We start from the raw sequence: 26,141 nt of genomic DNA, 5'->3' as shown, positions 1-26,141 counted from the left end.
CATTAATTTTAAAATCTTCCAACAGAAGGAGGAAGCCTGGAGAGTTAGTGTCTCTGCTACCTTCTGTCCATAGTAATCTAGCCAATTGTATCATGATACAGTTTGCAACTAACAGTACAAGTCATTTGGGTAGGTTGCCTTTATCCAAATATTTGTATCAAAGTTGTTCCCAACCTAGGTTCCAGAGAAGTGTTAGTAATCTTTTTTATGGGTTATAAATTTAGGGTGGGTTGATCTCATGTATTCTTTTCTAACCTGTATTGCTTTTTCTGATTGATTATAAAAGTGTGATATGTTTAGCTCCAGGACAGGAACAAATGTCTTCTGCTCATTACTGTACAGTAGCGGACAGACAGATGCTCAATAAATATTTGTTGAATGATATTATTTTTAGAAATTAACCAGAGATAAGTACTGTTAATAATTTACTATTAATAGTTTATTTCAGGCATTTTTCCTAAAAGTTTTCAAACCAATATGTTTTAAACATGGCTTTTATAAAGTTGATATCATGATGTATCTCTTTTTTACTTGATTGGAATGGCCAGCATTTTCCCTGATCTTTAAATTGTTGTTGTTGTTTAACCACCAAGTCGTGTCTGACACTTTTGCAGCCCCATGAACTGCAGCCCACCAGGCTCCTCTGTCTATGGGATTTCCCAGGCAAGAATACTGGAATGGGTTGCCATTTCCTTCTCCAGGGGATCTTCCCGTCCCAGGGATTGAAACCACATCTCCTTCATTGACAGGTGGACTAAATGAGCCCTGGTCTTTAAATAGTCTTCAAAAATACCATGTTTAAAAGATCCATTGAACAAATCCTCATTTAGTTAATGATTCTAAGTTTCGCATTGTTGTTTTTAATTTTTATAACTTAAAATAATGTTATAATTTGTGTAGAAATCTTTGTCACATAGTCTTATTACTTCTGTGTGTTTGCTGGGTGCTGGATGAACTGCGTTGCCTGTAATGAATCCCTCTTTTATATATACCCTCCCTCTCTTTTCCCCAAGCCAGAAGTCACAATTCTAGAGTGACTTTAGATACTTTAAAGCCTACCCCCGGATCTCTTTTTATAAAAACAAAGCTTGATACATCACAGTCCTTCTGTAGATATTCATTTATTCAAGAAATACTTATTTCTTTCTATTTATTCAGGAAATATTTGTTTTTTTTTCTGTTGACTGCCAACTGTATGGTGTGGTATGGGGATGCACACATGAAAAAGTACACTATCAACAGGAACGCATAATCTAGTCAGGAAAGCAGACATGTAAGCAGTCATAATTTGGTAAATGCCAGAATAGAAGTGAAGTGGGAGAAATGCTCAACTTTGTTTTTTTTTCCTGTAGGGACTAGGGAAAGGAGAAGAGGAGAGAGAACTATGATGCAAACCAGGGAAGATAAGAGGGGACATTAACTGGATTTTAAAAGAATTTATGGTGATTTCTAGGTGGACAAGTGGGAAAGAAATCGTAGGCTGTGGGAATAGTGTGTGCAAATACCTAGTGGCTTGAAAAACCATGATAAATCTTGAGGGATCTGCATCTGCTTTCCAGGTTTGGTTTGACCAAACCTGGCAGAGACTCCATAGATGGGGAGTACAAGCTATTTACTGGCAGACAGGGCTTCCCTGGTGGCTCAGATGGTAAAGTGTCTGCCTGCAATGTGGGAGACCTGGGTTCGATCGCTGGGTCAGGAAGAGCCCCTGGAGAAGGAAATGGCAACCTACTCAAGTACTCCTGCCTGGAAAATTACATGGATGGAGAAGCCTGGTAGACTACAGTCCATGGGGTTGCAAAGAGTTGACTGAGCGACTTCACTCAATCACTCACTGGCAGACAAGGACCAGATAATGGACCTTGTATGTCATAGCAAAGAATTTGGGCTTCTTCCTGTAAACTGAAGAAACACTTTAGGAGGGAAACTCTCGTGGTGTAGAGGCTGGATTAGACAAAGTTTCTGAAAGTATAGAGACCAGTTACTGAATAATCCAGATTAAAGTTTATGCAAGCTGAAATTTAGGCACTGGTATTAGAGATGAAAGGAAATGATAGATTTGCACTGTATTTAGATGATCAAAATTACCCGGTGATCAGTGAGGGAAAAACTGGTAGCCAGTCGCATTTAGAATTTCTGCTTGGATGACTGCATTGGTATCACCAACAGAATTAGGAAATGCCAGATTTGTGGATTCTGGATCTTGTGTTTGGTTTTGGATGTATGACAGTACATAGGTGATTATGTCCAACAGATGGTAGAAAATGCAGCTCTGGCCTTAAGAGAGCTGGACTGGGGATACAGGTTTGGGAGTCATTGTCACTTTATGGGATGGTACCTGTGTAGTACAGGTGAGGTTACCTAGAAGAGTACATTTGTAAGAGAGCTGAGGGAAGACAGTAGCCTTAGAATTATGACAGAAGGAAATAATATGTTGAAGGTGTCTGAGGAGAAACAAAAAGTTATGAGGAAGTTCTTTCCATAGAAATCAAGGAGTTTCAAGAACTCATCTCTATCATCCTGAGTCTCTTATTTCCTCCAGCTCTAATTGTGATAAGGCAAATATTTTCATCTTCCAGAAAATTTAAATCTGAGGTTTTGTGTCATTTCTTTTTATTCTCTTTGTCCACAGATTAAAGGTTTAGAATAATATGGCTTTTAAGGCTTGGCTCTCCTGACACTGAATTTCCTTCCATTCTTTATATGCAGTCTACTCTGTCCATCAGGTTTTTGCAGGTACTATTTCCTTTTCCTAAAACATCCTTCCTCTTGTCTTTCATCTCTCTCTCTTCTACTGTTTGCGTTTCTCTTTAAACATTGCATTTCAGGGAGGCCTTTTCTGTCCCTTAGATAAAGTCATATCTGTCTGCAATAACTTCTTAAATAATACTTATCATTTGTTACTCATCTTTGTTGCTGTCAGTGTTCCTCCTCTGCTCAAAGTACAAGTCTAGGAATTGTTTACCACTGAATCAGCTAACCTGACATAGTGCCTAGCATATAGTAAGTGCTCAATAAAAATGTTTTGAAGGCGTGAGCGACATAGTGGTCATTTAATTAAGGAATCAGAAATGTTCGTTCAGAGCAGAAGAGTTGAGATGTGAATGGTCAGTAAGGAAGTAGGGGAATGTAGACCACTTTGAAGCAGCTTAGCTATGAAGGGAAAAGGAAATGAGACACAGATGTTTCTTCCACTGTTTCTGTTTTTTTTTCCTTCCATTGAGTCTGATTACAGTTTTTCAGTTATTATTCTTTAAACTTGTCTTATCACCCAGTTGACCCAGGAGTGTTGCGAGTTTAGAGAAGGAGTTTGACTAAGAAAGCAGTCAAGACAGAATTTGGGAGGAATTGAAAATTTAGAAAGATTACACGCGAAAACTTCGGTTGGAATTGTTGGGGATCAAAAGGTAGGGGATAAATTTAAAACCTCCTTCTCTACCTTTCTTTTTCCTTCCTCTTTTCTTCTCTTCTCTGAAATAGAGTCTCCATTGATTTCCAGTCCCAGTTGTTCCATTATGGGTATGGTAGGATGAGGCACATTGATGAACTGGGAGCTAGGATGGAGCCGGGAGATGATAGGGTGGAAAGGGGTGAAGGTTCAACCAGTGTTTATAGAGGGCCTCTTATGTGCCAGACACTGTTCTGGGGCCTTGGAATATACCAGTGAGCAGTGCAGACAAAGATTCTTGCCCTCGTGGAAGTTACATTGTAGGGGAGAGAGTGAATAAACAATAAGCATAATAAATAAGTTGTATGGGATGTTAGAAGGTGACTAAAGATGTGGGAAGAAGAAAAAGCTGAACAAGTTAAGGGGTTCAGGGTTGCCAGGGTGAGATCAGGAAGGTAGGTTGAGAAATGATATTAGGATGAGCATTGTGGGCCACAATGAGAAGGTTAGGTTTGAGTAAAAGACTTCAGGCAAGTAAGGAGTTGGCCAAGCTGATATCTGGGTAATCAGAGGAAGTCTTAAATATCTCTCTATCTTACTGAATCACCTAACCCTATCTCTTCAGCTAAATTGTAAGCTTAGTGTTAGGAGTTAGAACTGAGACACCATCATTGCCATCATTGCATCTCATTGGCTGGTGCAGGAATACAAGTCATTGTGATTTTAATTCAGTTTGGCAGTTGTATGTAAGTTACCCATTTCTATGTCATTTTTTAACAGCATAATTTTGCAAACAAAGGATGTGTGTCTGCTTCTACTATCTTTCCCCACTGGTGTTCTCTAATCTTTAAATGCTAATAAAATAGACATGGCTAATGGCTCCAAATCTGAAGGTGATAGAGGATGGACACATTAATATATTCTGCCTGTTATTTCTGTGACATTTGCTATCAAAACAACCACTCACTTAAAAAAAAAAACAACAACTAACAGTATGTGTGAATATACTATCCTTTCTGTAACCTGGTAATCTGACATAAGAGACAGTTGGGTTGTTATGTTAGGGTGAGAGAGATTGAATAACTTGCAAAAATAGGTTAACAGCAGGAAATGAGAATCTATTGAAAATGATGTTTTTTATTAAGCTAGTGGATATCTTATTAAAAGTTATTTAATTTGATGTTATTTTAAATATTGTGTAATATTACTATTAAAATAAAGCATGTTTTATTCAGATGAAGTGTTCTACTATGGATGTTTACTGTTTTGTAAATCATTTGGTTGAACTCTTATTTTGTATTTATTTTTCTTACTGTGTAGAAGTAGAAGTAGCTTTATGTTATGACTTCCTAAAAAAGATCATGGTTCTGATGGTGGATGTGAAGGTTAGGATCATGGTTAGAGGCAAATGATGTTAAAATTCCTTTCTACTTTCATAGAAATGTTGCAAAAGCAATACAAGTCTTTAAAATACTTTCAACATTGTAAAAATAGACATAAAACAGTGCCATCAGTGGTGCAGGTGTATAAATTTCAGTTCCAAAGGTTAACTTTTAGATACAGCCTCAGCCTTAGGCTTATAATACATCTAGTGTTCTTATTATTTTCATAGGTTCAGTATTTTCATTTTAACCATCATTTCCAGTGTTTTTGATGAAGACAAGTGTGATAGAGTATAGATCAACTTTAGTAGATTCTTAGTGCAAAGAAATAGAGGAAAACAATAGAATGGGAAAGACTAGAGATCTCTTCAAGAAAATTAGAGATACCAGGGGAACATTTCATGCAAAAATGGACTCAATAAAGGATAGAAATGGTATGGACCTAACAGAAGCAGAAGATATTAAGAAGAGGTGGCAAGAATACACAGAAGAACTATACAAAAAAGATCTTCATGACCCAGATAATCACAATGGTGTGATCACTCACCTAGAGTTACACATCCTGGAATGCAAAGTCAAGTGGGCCTTAGGAAGCATCACTGCGAACAACACTAGTAGAGGTGATGGAATTCCAGTTCAGCTATGAAAGTGCTGCACTCAATGTGCCAGCAAATCTGGAAAACTCAGCAGTGGCCACAGGACTGGAAAAGGTCAGTTTTCATTCCAATCCCAAAGAAAGGCAATGCCAAAGAATGCTCAAACTACTACACAATTGCACTCATCTCACACTCTAGCAAAGTAATGCTCAAAATTCTCCAAGCCAGGCTTCAGCAATACATGAACCGTGAACTTCCAGATGTTCAAGCTGGATTTAGAAAAGGCAGAGGAACCAGAGATCAAATTGCCAACATCCGTTGGATTATAGAAAAAGCAAGAGAATTCCAAAAAAACATCTATTTCTGCTTTATTGACTATGCCAGAGCCTTTGACTGTGTGGATCCCAACAAACTGTGGAAAATTCTGAAAGAGATGGGAATACCAGACCACCTGACCTGCCTCCTGAGAGATATGTATGCAGGTCAGGAAGCAACAGTTAGAACTGGACATGGAACAACAGACTGGTTCCAAATCGGGAAAGGAGTACATCAAGGCTGTATATTGTTACCCTGATCATTTAACTTCTATGCAGAGTACATCATGAGATATGCTGAGCTGGATGAAGCACGAGCTGGAATCATATTGCCAGGAGAAATATCAATAACCTCAGATATGCAGTTGACACCACCTTTATGGCAGACAGTGAAGAAGAACTAAAGAGCCTCTTGATGAAAGTGAAAGAGGAGAGTGAAAAAGTTGGCATAAAGCTCAGCATTCAGAAAACTAAGATCATGGCATCTGGTCCCATCACCTCATGGCAAATAGGTGGGGAAACAATGGAAACAGTGACAGACTTTATCTTTTTGGGCTCCAAAATCACTGCAGATGGTGATTGCAGCAATGAAATTAAAAGACGCTAATCCTTGACAGAAAAGTTATGACCAACCTAGACAGCATATTAAAAAACAGAGACATTACTTTGCCAACAAAGGTCTATCTTGTCAAGGCTCTGGTTTTTCCAGTAGTCATGTATGGATGTGAAAGTTGGACTGTAAAGAAAGCTAAGTGCAGAAGAATTGATGCTTTAGAACTGTGGTGTTGTGCTCGCTTCGGCAGCACATATACTAAAATTGGAACGATACAGAGAAGATTAGCATGGCCCCTGCGCAAGGATGACACGCAAATTCGTGAAGCGTTCCATATTTAAAAAAAAAAAAAGAGAACTGTGGTGTTAGAGAAGACTCTTGAAGAGTCCCTTGGACTGCAAGCAGATCCAACCAGTCCATCCTAAAGGAAATCAGTCCTGAATAGTCATTGGAAGGACTGACGTTGAAGCTAAAACTCCAGTGATGCGATGAACTGACTCATTTGCAAAGACCCTTATGCTGGGAAAGATTGAAGGTGGGAGGAAAAGGGGATGACAGAAAATGAGATGGTGTGATGGCATCACCAACTCGATGGACATGAATTTGGGTAAACTCTGGAGTTCGTGATGGACAGGGAGGCCTAGTGTGCTGCAGTCCATGGGGTCGCAAGAAGTCAGACACGACTGAACGACTGAACTGAACTGATATTTACTTTTGCTTTCAGAATTTATATAAGTTTCACTCTAAGCTTTAAATTGTGGTTTCAGACCAAATATGTAGGAAGAGAAACATGTGACATTATTAACAAGTGATACTTTGTTTTCAGGGCTTTGTTGTCAGTTTGAGAATTTAGTTCTAGATCAAATAAATTGGAGCAGTCACTTTCACTTGGCTGCATTGGACTACTTTTGAGTATTTGACATGTTTGAATGTCATTAGGAAGCTGTTGCTTTTCAATTATGTGAAGTACTGTATATGTTTGAGAGTGTAGATAACTCTTTGAAAAAGGCAAGATGAATTTAGGTCTAATATAACTCTACTTCTGTTAAATGTCATAATCTCCCACTGAGATTTTGAAAAGATGATGTGGGAAGCCGGCTGATAGCCCAGTCTATCCTTGGAGGTGTTTGGGCCCATGACTCATGCTGGCCCCCACCTTGTAACATTTTTATAAAAATAAAATTGGATTAAAATGACTAAGAGTGACTAATGTTTGTTTAGCTCTTTCAAAATCAGTATATTACTTGTTTCTCACAAAGTCCTGTGAAATAGGTGGGACGGATGTATTGTCATCTCTGATTTACCCAAGAAGAGACTTATTATTTGCTCTAGGTCTTAGAGTTAATAGGTGGCACTGTGAGGACAGGAATCCGGATCTTCTGACTCTGCAATTTCTGTTCTTTCCACTAAAGCAAACTGCCTCAGGACTACATCTTTAAATTCATTGCTGTATACATGGCCCTTAACACATTGCCCAGCATGTAAAAAGCTCTGAGCAAATTATGGGCAGATGGTCAGATGAGACTTGGCAGCCTTATCCCTCTGCTAAGAGGTGAGAGATTTTTTGGACTGATTTGAATATGCGTATAAGCTTCAGGTCTCAACTCGAAATTTCAGAAGTACTTTTTTCTGGTTACCCACCTGGTTGGTCATTACTCTTTACCCTTAAATTTTCCAAATTGGAGCTCAGGCTCGGTTTGCTTTTACTGTGGAGATTAACTTAGCTCATAGTCATCCTATGTGTTAATAAGTAAAAGAGAAACTATTCTTTTCCGTGGTCGTTAGACAGCCTTCCTGATGTGTCTTCTTTTGTGCTTATTTTGGTGGACACTTAGACTTATTGTTACCTGAATTAACTGGGTCCCATAGACTAGATTTGGTAAGCTAAGTTAAAATAAATAAAATACTGATTATTTCATGTGGTAGAATAGCCTGCCTTTTGTAGTATTAGCTAGTTACTTCTAGTTGCCTCTAATTTAAGTCATATCCCGAGATGGCTATCTTGTGAACCAGTGTGTTACCTCTCACATACATGCTTCCTCTTTTTTAGGTGCCTTGTGCCTTTTTGCCCCCTCCCTTCTTTTTTTAACCCTGTCCCTTATCAGTATCAAGAGGAATCCAATGTGGGCATGACAATATATTTTAATAGACATAACTTGCAATAAATTATTAACAACTTTTGCATTTTAAGTTTTTTGGCTCCTAAACGTAATAGACAATGGAGATGCTTGGGTTCCCTATAATTTCTTTTTCCCAGGAATAATTTCCTATTCATGGGTAGGACTTGCCTTCCTGTTTGCCTCTTTCTTCCTTGCCTCAGAATTGATAGCCTTCTTTCCTACATTTTTCAAAAAATACATTTTAAGTAATAGATGTTTGTTTTAGAAAACTATGATATAGGAATAAATGAAAAATTACATGTACTTCTTTTATTGAAAGATGAAAATTTTTATATATCTTTCAAAACTTTTAAAAAGTCATATTAAGGACACAGCCCAGGTGGTTTAGTCGGTAAAGAATCCGCCTTCATCGCAGAGACACAGACATTACACGAATTCCATCCCCAGATTTGGTAGATCCCCTGAAGAAGGGCATGGCAACTCCCTCTCCCCCCCCAAGTGTGCTTCCCTGGAGATCCCGTGGTCAGAGGAGCCTTGTGGGCTAGTCTACAGAGTCACAAAGAGTCGGACATAAGTGAAGCGACTGAGCACACACGCACACACATAAATCTTAATATGTATTATGTGTAAACACATTATATGTAGAATATTATGTGGAATATATATTTGATAATGTACTTTTTCATTTAACAGTGTCACAACTTTTCATGTAGCTGTACACATTTAATATTTCATTTTTTCCTTGTATCTGTACAATGTTTAATTCATTATTGCTGAACAAGTAAATCATCTCCAGTATTTCCTTATTAAGCATACTGTGATCCATACCCTTGAACAAATTCTTTTCGCATATCCTTAATTAGTTCTTTAAGTAAATGTCTAGAAATGTTTTCTGAGTTATGTTAAGCTTTTAGTGAATTTGACCAATTATTTCACCCCAAAGTTGCACCCACTAACAGTCATTAAGTGTTTATATATTCCCTACCTTTTAAAAATTATTAATAATTCATGTATTTCTGCCACCTTATTTTACACTTATATTTTTATGTTTCTTTTTTGCCTACCTCTTTTAATCTTAACTCAAGCCCTTTTCTCCCTTTTCCTTTGCCACTAAGGCTGCCTTGATGACAAAGGATACTTAACTCAGTTTAAACTATCCTCTAGAAGGAATGCTCCCTTTGATAAAATCAGTCTGTACTAGGAAAGGGCTTCTTTTCAGACACAAGTAAGTATACTGACAGACTAAGGCTCTAGTGTATCCTGAGATAAAAGTCATTTGGACAGATTTGGGGTCACCCTAACAGTCAGACCTTAGACTCTGAATATGTCTGCCTGGTAATGGGGCAAACCCTACAATACAGCCTCCTTCAGTGGAGAGGGAGCACTTGTCTAGATTTGGAAGGCAGCTTGGAAATAACTTACTCCACAAAAATTAAGGAATTTGGGAGCTGGCAGGAACCTCTTAACAGAGTACATATGTCCCCTACCCTATCCTTTATAAGGGATCGTTTAACTTATTTAAATAATAAAAACATGCTATGTTTAGAAGCAGTTGGTTCCTATTTAAGTACTATAAAGAATTTTCCTGTATGGATCTGAAATGTGTCCCATTGAAACTCAAACAAAGCAGGTAAATCTTTAATTCTTTGCTATTACCCCACCAATACTACCCTCATACCTAAAGTATGCAATGCATAAGGGGTGCTTAGTGAATAAATGTTAAAATAATTAATGACTTATCTTTATATTAAATTTTCATCTGGCAAATATGCTATATAAATGGCTCCCTTCTTTATGATATTTTGTTCACATAAATTTGATGATCTTATTGGAAGTGGTTTCCATTAAATTTACATAACTTATATAGTCTACAGTATGTATTTATGACCTCCTTTTTTCCTAAAAAGATTTATAATAGAAGTAAAATGAAGCACTTTACTTTATTCTTGCCACAGGATGAAGTACTGCATTGTTTTGAATATATCACTTTCAACATTTATTTTTGAATTTAAAAAATATCATACCTTTATAGAGATTTGAAGAAAAAATCTAAGTCACCTATACCATGACTTTTGTAATGAATTAATATTTTAACTACTATCATTTTTGTTGGGTATCAAATTTTGAGTTTATGGTCAAAACAGAATAGTGGTAAGGGTCTGGAATCTGTATGTAGCATGTTGGGAAAATTAGCCTGTTTCATCCATAGATAGAAGGGAGTTGTTATATTTCTGTCTGAGCTGTGTTAAAATTAGAACTAGGCCCCCTGAGTGACATAGGAACTCAATACATACTTACTGAATAAATCAATGAATCTAGATATCTGAAATTTGTCATAGGAGGAATAGAATAAACCAGTGTTGTCTCACAGGCCAAAACTGGGACCACTGAGGAGAGAGCACCAAATCCTCACCACTAGACCACCAGGGAGACTGAAGAGAAATTATAGGAAAGTCGCAATTTCGTTTATCATAAAAAGCCTTTATACAACTAAATTTATTCTAAAGACGAATGTATCAAATTGACCAAATGACTTCCATAGACTAAGTAAAAGAAAATTGCTTTTTAGAAAAAAGATTGAATTAGATGATTTCCAAAATTTCCTCCAAACTAAGATTCTCATAGAACAGTGTCTCTAGAGCAGTTTTAGTTTTGTCTGTTTCCTTCCTTCCTTTCTCTTTACCTCCCTACCTACTTAATTGTTTTTGTTGAGGAGTAATTGACTTACAAGTCTTCCCAAGTGGCTCAGTGGTAAAGAATCTGCCTGCCAAGCAGGAGACAGGTTTGATCCCTGGACCCTGGAGATCCCTGGAGAAGGAAATGGCAACCCACACCAATCTTCTTGCCTGGCTGGGAAGTCCTGTGAACAGAAGAGCCTGTCAGGCAGCTATAGTCCATGGGCCACAATGAGGCAGAGATGACTTGGAGACTAAACGGCAACAGCAGCAGCAGTTGATTTACAATATTAGTTTCAGATGTGCTACAGAGTGGTTCGATATTTTTATAAATTACAAAATGATCACAGCAGTAAATCTAGTTATCTGTTATCATACAAATTTATTATACACTATTATTGACTATATTCTCTATGCTGTACTTTACATCGCTGTGACTTATTTATTTTGTGACTGGAAGTTTATACCTTTTAATCTCCCTCGCTTATTTTACTCATCTCTCATCCCCCTCCCCTCTGGCAACCCACCAGTTTGATCTGTGAGTCTGTTTCTGTTTTGTGCCTTAGATTCCAGGTATAGGAGAAATCAAAGTGTTTGTCTGACTTACTTCACTTAGCACAGTATCCACAAGATTATTTACATTGTTGCAAATGAGAAGGTTTCATTTTTTATGGCTGAGTAATATACTTGTGCGTGTGTGTGCACGTGTGTGTGTGTCTCCACTTGGGTTACTTTCATATCTTGGCTATTGTAAATAAATCTGCAGTGAATAGTGGCATGCAGTGTGTAGCTTTTTGAGTCAGTGTTCTTGTTATCTTTGCATAGATTCCCAGAAGTGATATTCCTTGGTCATGTGGCAGTTCTATTCAATATTTCTGTATTTTTGAGAAACCATCACACTGTCTTCCACAGTGGCTGCTCCAAGTTACATCCCACCAGCAGTGCACGAGGGTTCCCTTTTTCCCACACCCTTGCCAGCTCTTTTTATTTGTTATCTGTTTGATGATAGCTGTTCTGACAGCTGCGACGTTGTGGTTTTGATTTGCATTTCACTGATAGTGGTGCTGAGTATTTTTTCAACATACGCATGTTGGCCGTCTATATGTCTTTTGAAAAGTATCTATTTGGGTCCTCTGCCCATTTTTTTAATTAGTTTTTATTTTTATTTTTTTTTATCTTGAGTTGTATGAGCTGTTTATGTATTTTGGATGTTAACTTCTTATGGGATATATTATTTGCACGTATATTTTCCTAGTCAGTAGATAGCATTTTTGTCTTGTTGGTAGTTTCCTTTGCTGTGCAAAAGCGTCTTAGTTTGATATAGTCTGCTTTTTTTGAATTTTTGATTTTCTCTTGCTTGAGGAGAATATTAAAAAAAAAAATTGCTGAGACCAATGTCGAATAGTGTGCTGCCTATGTTTTCTTCAGTTTTATGTTTTTAGGTCTTATATTTACATCTTTAACCCATTTTGAGTTTAAGATATATGTAGATGGTGTGAGAAAGTAGTCTCATGTGATTCTTTTGCATGTAGCTGTCCAGTTTTCTGAGCATCATTTCTTAAAGAGGCTGTCTTTTCCCTATTTGATATTCTTGCCTCCTTTGCAACAATTAACCATATAAGTGTGGATATCTGGACTCTGTTTTATTCCATTGACCTATGTGCCAGTACCATATTGTTTTGATTACTGTAGTTTTATAATATAAATAAATCAGGAAGTGTGATACCCCCAGCTTTCTTCTGCTTTATCAAGATTGTTTTGATTATTTGGAGTGTTTTGTGCTTCCATATAAATTTCAGAATTATTTGTTCTGGTTTTGTGAAAAATGCCATTGGTATTTTTATAAGGATTGCATTGAGTCTGTAGGTAGTATGATGATTTTATTTTGCAGCTTTACTAAATTCATTTATTACTTTTAATAGTTTTTTGGTGGCATCTTAAGAATTTTCTCTATATATAATATTATGTCATCTATAAGTACTGATAGTTTTATGTTTCCTTTCCAATTTGGATTCCTTTTATTTATTTTTGTTCTCTGATTGCTGTGGCTAGGACTTCCAAAACTGTGTTGAATATAAGTGGTGAGAATGGGCATCCTTGTCTTGTTCTTGATTTCACAGGAAATGCTTTGAGCTTTTCACTGTCAAGTATGATTTCACTGTAGATTGGTCATATATGAGTTTTATTATACTCGCTTTGTTGTAGAGTCTTTATCATAAATGGATGTTGAACTTTGTCAGAAACTTTTTCTGTATTTCTTAAGATGATTATATGATTTTTATTCGTTAGTTTGTTCATGTAATATAGCACAGTGATTGATTTGAAGCTATTGAACCATCCTGTATCCCTGGGATAAATATCATTTGTTCATAGTGTATAATCCTTTTAATGTATTATTAAATTCAGTTTGCTCATATTTTGTTGAGGATTTTTGTATCTATGTTCATCAGTGATATTGTTCTTTAATTTTCTTTTTTGTTGTTTTGTCTTTGTCTGGTTTTGGTATGAGGATGGTGCTTGCCTCACAGAATTAGTTCAGAAGTATTCCTTCTTTCATTTTTTTAAAATAATTTCAAAGGGTTGGTGTTAACTCTTCTTTAAATACTTAGTAGAATTACTTTTTAAGCTGTCTGATCCTGGAATTTTGTTGGGAAAAATTTTGTTACTGATTTAATTTCATTATTGGTAATTGATCTGCTGATATTTTATGTTTCTTCCTGATTGAGTAAGAGTTTGTATGCTTCTAGGAATTTGTGCATTTCTTCTGGGTAGTCCATTTTATTGGTGTATAATTGTAATATTCTCTTGTGATCCTTGGATATATGTGGTGTCAGTTGTAACTTCTCTTTTCTGATTTTATTTGTGTCTTCTCTCTTTTTTTTTTTTTCTTAATGAGTCTGGCTAAAGATTTATCAATTTTCTTCATATTTTCAAGGAACCAGCTCTTAGTTTTATTGATCTTTCACATTTAAAATTTTTTTTCTATTTCACTAATTTCTGCTCTCATTTTTGTTATTTCTTTCCACTTAATAACTCTTGGTTTGTTTGTTCTTATTTTTCTAGTTTCTTTAGGTGTATGGTTAGATGTTTAAGATTTTTCTTGTTTCCTGAGGTAGGCTTGTATCTGTATAAACTCCTTTTAGAATTACTTTTGCTGCATCCTGTAGATTTTGGATGGCTGTGTTTGCATTTTCATTTGTCTCCAGCTACTTTTTAAATTTCCTCTTTGGTTTCTTCAGTGGTTAGTAGCATAATGTATAGCCTCCATGTGTTTGTATTTTTTGCAACTTTTTTCCCTAGTAGTTCACTTCTAGTCTAATGTCATTGAAAAAATTGCTTGTTATGATTTCATTCTTCATGACTGAGCAACTGAACTGAAGTTTATTGAGATTTGTTTTGTGGGCTAGCATCTAATCTATCCTGGAGAGTTTTGTTTCACTGTTCCTTAAATGTCAGTAATATTTTAGGATTTCTGTTCTTGGATTTTTTTCTCTCCTTACTCTATGTACTCTTCCTAGGTTATCTCATCTGCTGGCCTGGATTCAGTCATGTTGATGATGCCCTGTCTGCCTCCAGTCCACGTTAGTTCTTGAGCTTCAGGAGCTATTAGTGGCTTACAGGATGCTCCATAGTCTATGCAGTTAGTTTTCCATTGTTGTTGTTCGGTGGCTCAGTGACGTTTGACTCTGCGACCCCATGTACTGCAGCCAGGCTTCCCTGTCCTTCTGCCTCCCAGAGCCTGCTCAGACTCATGTCCACTGATTCTGTGATGCCATCCAACCGTCTCATCCTCTGTCTCTCCCTTCTCCTCTTGCCCTTAATCTTTCCCAACATCAGGGTCTTTTCCAATGTACTGGCTCATCTTTAGGAACTTGAAATGTAAATATGTTCATATTTGAGCCCCTCATCTATGTTCCTTCACTGTCCTTCCCCTTCACCCATGAAATGTGTCCATCTTCTGTGTTTGTCATCTTAGTGAATGGAATCACAGTGTTTATTCACTTGTACAATCCAGAAACTAGGAGTTATCCTCGACTTGCTGTTCCTTTGCATTTCACATTAAATAGTTTGCTGATTTCTGATGGGGACAAGCTGGAGTGGAGTATAGCTGAGGAGGTAGACAGAAGTTAATGAATTTGCTTTATATTTTTAAAATACCAGTGTTTACTGAGTTATTGGATGTGAGGAATGTGAAGGAAAGAAATGAACAATGACCTTGGGTTTTGTGCTTAAGCACCTGACTGGCTGCAGTAAATTTTATTTTGATTGGGAATTTGTGAGGATGAAAGTGTTTGTGGAGCAGGGATAATTGAATGTTATATGTTAGGCATGTTAGGGTTGGCATGCGTGTCAGGTTTCCATGGATTTAGGAGTCTGGAACTGGGTGAGGAGAGGTTAATCCTGGAGATGGTTGTTAAAGCCATAAGAGAATGTTAGATAAAGAAGAGAAGAGACTCTGTTCATATGGAATTAAATTCAGTAAAGAGAGTATCCTAATGGATAGGTAACAGAGGAGTGAGTGACAGAGGCTTAGGTAGTACTGAAGGCTTCAAGAGAGAAGTATAAAGTATTTTTTTACGAAGAGTAGAAAAGCAAACCTAGTGGAGAAGTTGTAGTTTGAGGTTTGTGTAATGATTTGAAAGTAAGGCCCGTTAGTGTGATTTTATAATTTTTTCCCCAGCAACGTTTAGCTATTCAGTATCAGTATGGAACTAGTGATAACCAAGTTTAATCAGATAAGGATTTTGCTAGACTAGCATGATAGAGGATAAGAAGAGAAGGAATTTAAGGATATTTGTAAGGGAGAGATTATAAATAGAGTGGAGGACCATGGAACCCTGACAATTAAGATGTGAGATGTAATTGAGAGATGTAATTGGTAGTCATATGGGAATGCACTAGGTTGGTGAGGGGGAAGAATCACTGGAACCGGAGGACTTTCATCTTCCAAACTAATGAGATAGACTATGCCTTAGATCATTTTATTTTTTGTTGATAACACAAAACTTTAATTATTTTTTAGTCACATTAAAAATCTTACAGCACGTGGGAAAGTTCATGGTTTACAAAACTGACAACTGCATAATACTGTTAAAATAGAAATGGTTTAGTTAGGAAGACAAACATCTTCTTAGTACAAGCAGAAATTTAATGTTTTACTATGCATTAAAAGTCCAAGACAGAAGAGTTTGAGTAAAAGTATTTCTCTGGTAGTAAACTGAGCTGGAAATATTAAGAGATAAGGGAGGTACCCTGGCAATGAGAATGGAAAATTAATTTAAATGGGAAGGCTCTTCTATGGATTGTATAGTGACACTGATCCCATTTATTATTATTTGTCTTTTTTTATCTAATAATTTTAATTCCTGATTAATAAAGATTTAAATAAATAAACTATAGTGAAATACTTTATTAGACTTTTGGGTGTTTAGTATACCCTTAAGTCTAAGTGTTAGCGTATAGCAGTAACCTCTAAGATAAGTGGGAATCAGAAATAATTTAGATCTTCTTGTAGAGGTGTTGTGGCATTTGTTAGTTCCTCTTACAAATGCAGCACAGAATCTTCAAATTCTTATGTGTTAAAGTTAAGAAACAAAAATACTTGAGAATATCACACTTAATTTGTCAAAAGGAAATGTTGGGTTTCAAAAACTAGTACCATGTATGACTTCACTGGATTAAAGTGTGAAATTGTATAGTTAAATTTCTGAAAGATCTCTTTAGTAAATTGAATCTGTAAAGTCTCTGTTTAGAAGATCTTTTTTTTTTTTTTTTTGAAAGCCTCTTTGCCTTTCATTATAAAAGAGCCTGGTACTGCTTTCTGTTTTAAAAATCCAGCTGGAAAATTACAGAGTATGAACTTTTGCCCATCGGGTCTTCATTTGGAGAGAACAGAAATATGTCTTCAAAATGGAGACTGACACTTAAATGTTTATCCTGTCAGTGGAAGCTTTAGCTTATATTCTTTACTTTTTATTTCTGTAATGACAGATAATAGATTTTGGCTTATACATGGTGTAGTTGAATTTTAAAATACCATCTTTATTTTATGTGATTCTGTGCTTGTTCAAACTTTTCAATGATCTGTTCCTTTCTGAGTCCCTCAGAATCTCTTAAAAACGGTGTCCTTAGTTCCTGCATCTTCATTTTGGGTCTGTTAAATTGAAATATAACATATTTGTATTGTTTCTAATCATAAATATTGGTTCAGTATGTCTGAAAATATCAATATACTTAATATAATTTTATATGTATTCTTTTAAAATAATTAATAGGCTTAATTTTAGTACAGTTTTCTATTTATAGACTTGTTGAGCAGATACATAGTTATATTTATCCACACCTCACCCACCCACCCACGCAGTTTCCCCTTTTATTAACATCTTACATTAAGTGTGGTATATTTATTACAATTATTCAACCAATATTGATATATTATTATAGTTCATAGTTTACATGAAGGTTTGTTCTTTGTGTTGTACAGTTCTGTGGATTTTGACAGATACATAATGACATGTATCCATTAGAGTTTCATACCGAGACTGGTTTCACCTTTGTGAAAATTTTCTGCACTTCACCTATTCACCGCTCTCCACCCAAACCCCTGGCAACCACCGTTTTTTTCCCTTTTTCTATGGTTTACCTTTTCTAGAATGTCGTATAGTTGGACTCATATAGTATATAGCTTTTTCAGACTGATTTTTTTCATTTAATATGCATTTAAGGTTCTGCCATATCTTTTCAGGAGAAGGCAATGGCAACCCACTCGAGTACTCTTGCCTGGAGAATCCCATGGACGGAGGAGCCTGGTGGGCTGCAGTCCATGGGATCGCTACCAGTTGGGCATGACTGAGCGACTTCACTTTCACTTTTCACTGTCCTGCATTGGAGAAGGCAGTGGCAACCCACTCCAGTGTTCTTGCCTGGAGAATCCCGGGGACGGGGAAACCTGGTGGGCTGCCATCTGTGGGGTCGCACAGAGTTGGACACGACTGAAGTGACTTAGCAGCAGCAGCAGCAGATCTTTTCATGGCTCGACGACTCATTTCTTTTTTGTTGTTGTTTTGTTTTGGGGTTTTTTGTTTGTTTAAAACATTTTTTTTTGTATTAGAGTATAGCTGATTAACAATGTTTTGATTATTAGGGACTCAGCGAAGAGATTCATCCATACATATGCATGTGTCCATTCTATGGCTCATTCCTTTTTTAAAATTTTTAATTGGAGGATAATTGCTTTACAGTGTAGTGTTGATTTTTGCCATACAACAACATGAATAAGCCATATAAGTACACATATATCCCCTCCCTCTTGAAACTCAGTGCTACTCCCACCGTTTCTTTTTATCATTGAGTGATATTCTACTATATGGATATAAAATGCTGAAAGATCTTAGGAGCTGCGGAAAGACTTGAGATGATTCTTTTGTTAATGACAGGGAAGAAGAGAGGGTAGGAATGATGGTGAAGCTTCTGGCTGTCCTCTTGCAGCTGGGGGAGGGTGGCCATTGACGGGTGAGATAACATGTTTTCTCTTCCTGAGACTTTACCTTACCCTGTTTATCATGATAGATGAAGAAAACATATGAACTTCTCATCACAACATATTTGAGACTGCTACTGTAGAAAAAAATCCTTTTTTTCTTCTACCTTTCTGTGTGTGACTGCCTCTGCATCACTGTCCCCATGCTTTTATTTTCTCACCCTCTATACGTCATTTCTAAAAATATCCCTTCTGACACTGTCTTTCCTATAGTCTTTGTCATCCTTCTATTCCCTTCCCTTTTCTTTCCCGCTGTCTTTTGGTAACATGGCCTACTTAATCTAGCAAAAAAAGTGTAATCATACTGTCCTGTTTTACTAAATGCTCCTTTTTATGTGTGTGAAAATTCACATTCAAATCTAATAAACTGAAGTGAAAAATGTTTTAGATTATTAAATTGCATTTCCACATATGGTGTGCCACTGAGTGTAATAAAATGAACATTCATATTAGCATCATCTAATATGTTCCTTGGTGGCTCAGATGGTAAAGAATCTGCCTGTAAAGCAGGTGACCTGGGTTTGATCCCTGGGTAGGGAAGATCCCCTGAAAAAGGAAATAGCAACCCACTTCTTGCCTGGAGAATTCATGGACAGAGGAACCTGGCGGGCTATAGTCCATGGGGTGGCAAAGAGTCAGACACGATTGAGCGACTATACACGACAGTATGTCGGCACAATGTTTTTAGACCGTTTTGGCAGTATGTGTTGATGGCCTTAAATGTTCATATTTATACCCTTGACCTAGTCATTTCATTAGAATCCATTTAAAAAAAATCTTAAACAATGAAAAAACTATGTATAATATCCCTAATATCTAGCAGTAAGAATGGTTTTATGAACCACTTAAAAGTATATATTGCACTGAGAAAATATCTAATTTTTTAAAACTAGTACAAATCTGTATAATAGAACTTGGCAGACATAGACTTAACATCTAAGCTAGGCGTGAGTATGCTGCTGCTGCTGCTGTGTTGCTTCAGTCGTGTCCGACTCTGTGAGACCCCATAGACGGCAGCCCACTACGGTCCTCTGTCCCGAGGATTCTCCAGGCAAGAATACTGGAGTGGGTTGCCATTTCCTTCTCCAAGGCATGAGTATAAATCCCAATAATTTTTTTTCAGAGCAATATGGCAGTATGTCCGTTTTAAATCCACATACCTTTTGACGTAACAATTATGCTTATAGGTTGCCTTACTGATAGATTTTGATATGTGCTAAAATATTTGCTGTGATAATCATTGAAGTATTATTTATACTAAGTCTGTCCATGATATTTTGTTAAGTGGTAAATATTTTCTCTTCTAGGAATTTATTTGAGGGAAATAAGGCTGTAGGTAGATAGATATAAAGCTATAAGATATATATATATATATTTCTAATTCCAAAATAATATTAAAATCCTAGGTTCTATTAAATCCTAATCCTATTAAAAGTCCATTAATAGCAGATAAGTTAAATAACTTATATGTACCATCAACGGAAAATTAGGCAGCTGAGTGCCCAAGAATTGATGCTTTTGAACTGTGGTGTTGGAAGACTCTTGAGAGTCCCTTGGACTGCAGGGAGATCCAACCAGTCCATCCTGAAGTAAATCAGTCCTGAATATTCATTGGAAGGACTGATGCTGAAGCTGAAACTCCAATCCTTTGGCCACCAGATGCAAAGAACTGACTCACTGGAAAAGACCCTGATGCTGGGAAAGATTGAAGGTGGGAGGTAATGGGGCCGACAGGATGAGATGGTTCGATGGCATCACCGACTCAATGGACATGAGTTTGAGTCAACTTCAGGAATTGGTGATGGACAGGGACGCCTAGGGTGCTGCAGTCCATGGGGTCACAAAGAGTTGGACACGACTGAGCAACTGAACTGAACTGCACACCATATTGTAGAAGACTGTGATGACCTGTCTTGTACAACACATACACATTTGAGCACACACACACAGGGCAAAAAAGGAAACATGTAGACTAAATGTTAGCTTTTTTCCTCTGGATAGTAAGATACATGATTTGATATTTTTATTTTCCTTTAATGACATATGACTATATTTATAAAATATATAAAAACCATGAGTAATTTTTTTAATTGAGGAAAGTTAAGTGTAAGAAAAGACTTGGAAGGAAACCAAAATTTTAAACAGTAGTTGTCTTTTAGTGGTGAGATTAAAGGTAGTTTTGTGTGTGTGTGTGTGTGTATTTTTTTCTATATTTTTCCTTACTGGGAAAATTATTATTCTCATTTCATTGGAAATAAAGATTTTATTTTTCAGCTTTGTTAAAAACCTGATTGATAAGTAGCTAATTAACAAAGTACCAAGTAACTTTTATGTAGTTGACAGACTTTTAAAAATTTTTATTTTCATTTTTATTTTAGGCCAGAAATATACATACGGGAGAGTTGGCTGCAGTAAAAATTATCAAATTGGAGCCTGGTATGTATTAAAACTATCAAAATAATTTTTGAACACCTTTCTCTGTATATCCTTCCTTGTTTCCCTTCTTCCAAAAGAGTCTTTTTATGTTGTCAGGGCAGTAGGATATCTCCAGCATGGTTGTATGAAATTCCATTGGAGGTTGTTGATGAAAGACAAATTTGATGTAGTAGTTTTGTTACTAAATAAAATTTGTAATATGCACATTCAAAAATTGAAGGACACATTGACAATCTTAAGTAATTTGCTTTTTAAGATTGTAGTGAAAATTTTAACTTCAGTTTTAGCTTTTATGATAATTTGATTAATAAAGTATTCACTGATTTGGGAGAAATATTTGGTGAAATTCAGGATAATTATATTTTATATATCAGCCATTCCCTCGCTGGTTGATAAGGTTTGATAATTCTGGCTTTAGCCTAATGCTTTTGTTTTACACTTCTGTCAAAAGGTCGTTTGTTTTGAAATGTATTGAGTAACTTGCTTTGAAAATAAAACTACTATATAAAACTTGAAGCACTTTTTAATTTTGATATCCTAAAAGTTTCTCTTTTTAAAAAATGTTATTTATTTATTGGCTATGCTGGGTCTTTGTTGCTGTGTGCAGGCTTTTTCTAGTTGCAGAGAGCATAGACTACTCTCTGGTTGTGGTGTTCAGGCTTCTTATCGTGGTGACTGAGCACGGGCTCTAGTGCACGGGCTTAAGTAGTTGTGGCCAGCAGGCTCAGTTGTTGTGGCTCCTGGGCTCCAGAGCATGGGCTCAGTAGTCGTGGAGCACAGTTAGTTGCTCCAGGACATGTGGCATCTTCCCAGACAACGGATCAAACCTGTGTCTTGCATTGCAAGGCGGTTTCTTAACCCCTGGACCACCATGGAATCATCCTAAACGTTTGTAATGAGAGCATTAGTAACTTTCATTTTTTCTCCAGTTTCTTTTCTTTTTTTTTTTATACTATGGTAAGGTACACATAACATAAAATTTGCCATTCAAACCATTTTTAAGTGTATAAAATACATTCATAAAAAAAAATTCATAATGTTGTGTTACCAAAACAATTATCCATTCCAGAATGCTTTTCATCTGCTAAAACTGAAATTCTATACTCCTTAAAAAATAACTTCCCATTCCCATCTTTTTGGCAGCCCCTGGCAGCTAACATTATACTTTTTTTTGTCTCTGTGAGTTTGATTATTCTGGGCATTCCCTGTAATTGGAATAACAGTATTTGTATTTTTGTGCCTGAGTTACTTCACTTAACCAAGTGAACCCAGGTCTCCTACATTGGCAGGCAGACTCTTTACTGACTGAGCCACCAGGGAAGACCTTAACCAAGTGAAACAGTCCTCAAAGTTCATCCATGTTGTCTCATATGTCAGAGTTTTCATCCTTTTCAAGTCTGAATATTGTATTGTGTGTAAATACCACATTTTATTCATTCATCTGTTGATGGGACACTTGGGTTGCTTCTACGTTTTAGCTATCGTAAGTAATGCTGCTATGAATGTGAGCATATAAATATTTCTTCAGGACCCTGCTTTCAGTCTTTTCATTATATACCCAGAAGTGGTATCGCTAGATCATATGGTAATTATGTTTTTATTCTTTTTGAAGGACCATCATGCTGTTTTGCATAGTGGCTGCACAATTTATATTCCTATCCATAATACACAAGTGTTCCAGTTTCTCCACCTCCTTTCTAATACTTGCCATTTTTCTTCTTTATTTTTATAGCAGCCACCCTAATGGATGTGAGGGGTATTTCATTGTAGGTTTTTTTGTTTTTCTGCATTTCCCTAAGGATTATTCATGTTGAGCATCTTCTCATGTGCATATTGACCATTTGTATATCTGCTTTAGAGAAATACCTACTCAAATCCTTTACCCATTTTTTAATCAAGTTGTTTTCTATTGTTGTTGACTTTTAGAAGTTCTCTGTACATTCTGGTTAGTCCTTTATCAGAAAAATGGTTTGCAAATATTTTCTCTCATTCTGTGGGTTGCTTTTTTACTCTGTTGATGGTGTTTGTAGATGCACAAAACAGTATAAATTTTCATGAAGTCCAATTTGTCTATTTTTTCTTTAGTTGCCTTAGCCTTTGGTGTCATACTCAAGAAATCGTTGACAAATCCAATAACATGAAGCTTTTGCCCTATGTTTTCTTTGATGAAAGAAATGGTCTTAGGTCTTTATAGTCTTAGGTCTTTGATCCATTTTGAATTTATTTCTGTATACAGTATTAGATAAGGGTCCAGCTTCATTCTTTTGCCTATAGATACCCACTTTTCCCTAGTATCATTTGTTGAAAAAGCTGTCCTTCCCCATTGAATGGTCTTATTAGCACCCTTGTCAAAAGTCATTTGACTGTATATGCAAAAGTTTGTTTCTGGACTCTCTATTCTATTCAGTTGGTCTGTATGTCTGTAGAGTGCCTGTATTACACTATTTTGATTTTAGTAGCTTTGTAGTAAGTTTTGAAATCAGGACGTGTGAGTCATCAGTTTTGTACTTCTTCAATATTGTTTTGGCTCTTCAAGGTCCCCTGAGATTCCACATAAATTTTGGGATGCTGTTGCTGCTGCTAAGTTGCCTCAGTCGTGTCTGACTCTGTGCGACCCCATAGACGGCAGCCCACCAGGCTCCGCCGTCCCTGGGATTCTCCAGGCAAGAACACGAGTGGGTTGCCATTTCCTTCTCCAATGCAGGAAAGTGAAAAGTGAGAGTGAAGTCTCTCAGTCGTGTCCGACTCTTAGCGACCCCATGGACTGCAGACTACCAGGCTCCTCCGTCCATGGGATTTTCCAGGCAAGAGTACTGGAGTGGGGTGCCATTGCCTTCTCCAGTTTTGGGATGGGTTTTTCTATTTCTACAAAAAAGGTCATTGGAATGAGGAGTAATGCTTTTTGACCAGGTGGGCATTCACTTGCTGCTTCATAAAATTAAACATGTAGAATAATGGTGTGACCATAATTATGGCAACAGGTTTCTTAATTTGCACAATTAAAATGGTTTTACATTTCAAATACAGTATTTTGATCATTGTGTATATGGTTCATTCTGGAGAGATTACTGAGGTAACATGCAGCGTCACTTTATAAACAAGGTTTCAGATAGGGCACAGTATCCTTTTTTTCTTGGATAATAATAATCTGTAATAATACTCTTTTAGAGTCCTCTTACTAAGTTCCACCTAATAAGTGTAAAATGATCTCCAAAATGTCATTAACACACATGGAAGAGAATGTAACAGAATTATGCATGCATTTGCCTCTCTTGGGTTACTTGAGCAAATAAATATTCAAGTTACATTCAAGGAACAGTTACAGTCCAGATAATGAATGGGCTGAATTTGCAGAGGAAACGAAGATGTTTATCCCTTCTCTGCCTTCAGCAAGTAGACTGGGCTCATCATAATGCAGTTTCACTTATTTGACTTAAGGGTATAGCCTACTTTTTATTATAATTCAGGTCATGAATTAATGAGTATATTTTTAAAATCCTACAATTCTGACTTCTCAACAAACCTTAAAAAAGAAAGCATACCATTATGTGATGTAGTTATTTAACACATTAAGGATTAGTTGCTGGGTTCATAAATTAAGGCTCTGAAAGATTGCAATTTCTCACTTCTTAGGTTTAAAGTTGCTGCCTTTGTGTTCAGCTTCACTCATATGCAGAGATTGACTAATGTTTAAATTCTTACCCCCCAAAAGAATAACACAGAAGCCCAGTAGATTCTTGATTTGATATGATTTCAGTGTTTGGCCATTTTAATATTCTTTTAATTATTTACACTTATGCTTTGTTCAGTTCTATCAGGTTGTCTTTTTTATTTATTTAAAATTTTTTATATTTAATGCAGTTTTTAAAGGTAACACCACATTTACAATTATTTGCAAAATATTGGCTATATTCCCCATGCTGTACAATCCATCTTTATAGCCTAACTTACACCCAGTGGGCTTCCATTGTGGCTCACTGGTAAAGTGTCTGCCTGCAATGCAGGAGACCGGGTTCAATCCCTGAGTCGGGAAGATCCCCTGGAGAAGGACATGGCAACCCACTCCAGTATTCCTTGCCTGGAAAATTCCATGGATGGAGGAGCCTGGTGAGCTATAGTCCATGGGGTCACAGAGAGTTGGACACAACTGAGTGACTTCACTTCACTTTTATACCCAAGTTTATACCTCCCACTCAACCACTCCTATATTGCCACCCCCACTGGTCACCACTAGTTTGTCCTCTGTATCTGTGTGTCTGCTTCTTTTTTGTTATATTCAGTGGTTTCTTTTATATTTTAGATTCCACATATATGTGATATACAGTATTGGGCTTTCTCTATCTAACTTACTTCACTTAGCCTAATGCCCTCCAGTCCACCAATGTTGCTGCAAATGGCAAGATTTCATAATTTTCATAACTTTTTCGTAACTGAATGGTATTCTTGTGTGTATGTGTTTATACACATACCCTATATCTTCTTTATCCATTCATCTGTTGGTGGACATTTAGGTTGCTTCCATATCTTGACTACTTATGAACTTCGGGGAACATGTATCTCTTCAAATTAGTGTTTTAGTTTTTTGGAGGTATATCCAGGAGTGGAATTGCTGAGTTGTATGGTAGCTCTATTTTTAGTTTTTTTGAGAAACCTGTTTTCCATGGTGGCTGCGCCAGTTTACATTTCCACCAACAGTGTAAATGGGGTTCCTTTTCTCCACATTCCCACCAACATCTGTTATTTGCATTCTTTTTGATGATAGCTGTTCTAAGAGGTGTGCAGTGATATTGCAAGTGGTTTTGATTTGTATCTCCCTGATGATTATTGAGCATCTTTTCATGTGCTTATTGTCCATCTGCATATCCTCTTTGGAAAAATGTCTGTTCAGTTCTTCTGCCCATGTTTTACTTGGGTTGTTTGCTTTTTTGATGTTGAGTTGTATGAGCTGTTTATATATGTTGGGTATTGATCCCTTATTGGTCATATCATTTGCATATATTTTCTCATATTCAGTAGGTTGTCTTTTCATTTTGTCAGTGGTTTCCTTTGCTATTCAAAAGCTTTCCTGTTTAATTAGGGAAAAGAATAGATGCATAAAATGAAGGTTAAAGGTATTTAACAGAGTTAGAAAGTATAA

The 26,141-nt window shown here is 36.6% G+C and overlaps 1 protein-coding gene and 1 non-coding gene across 5 annotated transcripts in view; both read left to right on the top strand.

The window, feature by feature from the left end:
• The window catches only part of MAP4K5 (mitogen-activated protein kinase kinase kinase kinase 5), a 115,321-nt gene that overhangs the window by 3,951 nt on the left and 85,229 nt on the right, over window positions 1–26,141 (top strand). For all 4 annotated transcript variants that reach the window (XM_043471640.1, XM_043471638.1, XM_043471641.1 and 1 more), the window contains exon 3: window positions 20,947–21,004. In XM_043471640.1, the coding sequence (XP_043327575.1) occupies window positions 20,947–21,004 (58 nt within the window). The remainder of the gene's footprint in view (window positions 1–20,946; window positions 21,005–26,141) is intronic.
• LOC122444366 lies at window positions 6,468–6,574 on the top strand. Its single transcript, XR_006270210.1, has one exon. It is a non-coding gene; the product is annotated as a U6 spliceosomal RNA (small nuclear RNA).

The sequence above is a fragment of the Cervus canadensis genome, chromosome 6 (assembly GCF_019320065.1).
Source record: "Cervus canadensis isolate Bull #8, Minnesota chromosome 6, ASM1932006v1, whole genome shotgun sequence".
Classification (NCBI taxonomy): domain Eukaryota; kingdom Metazoa; phylum Chordata; class Mammalia; order Artiodactyla; family Cervidae; genus Cervus; species Cervus canadensis.
The sequence above is the reverse complement of the archived record's forward strand: the minus strand, read 5'-3'. Positions and strand labels throughout refer to the sequence as shown.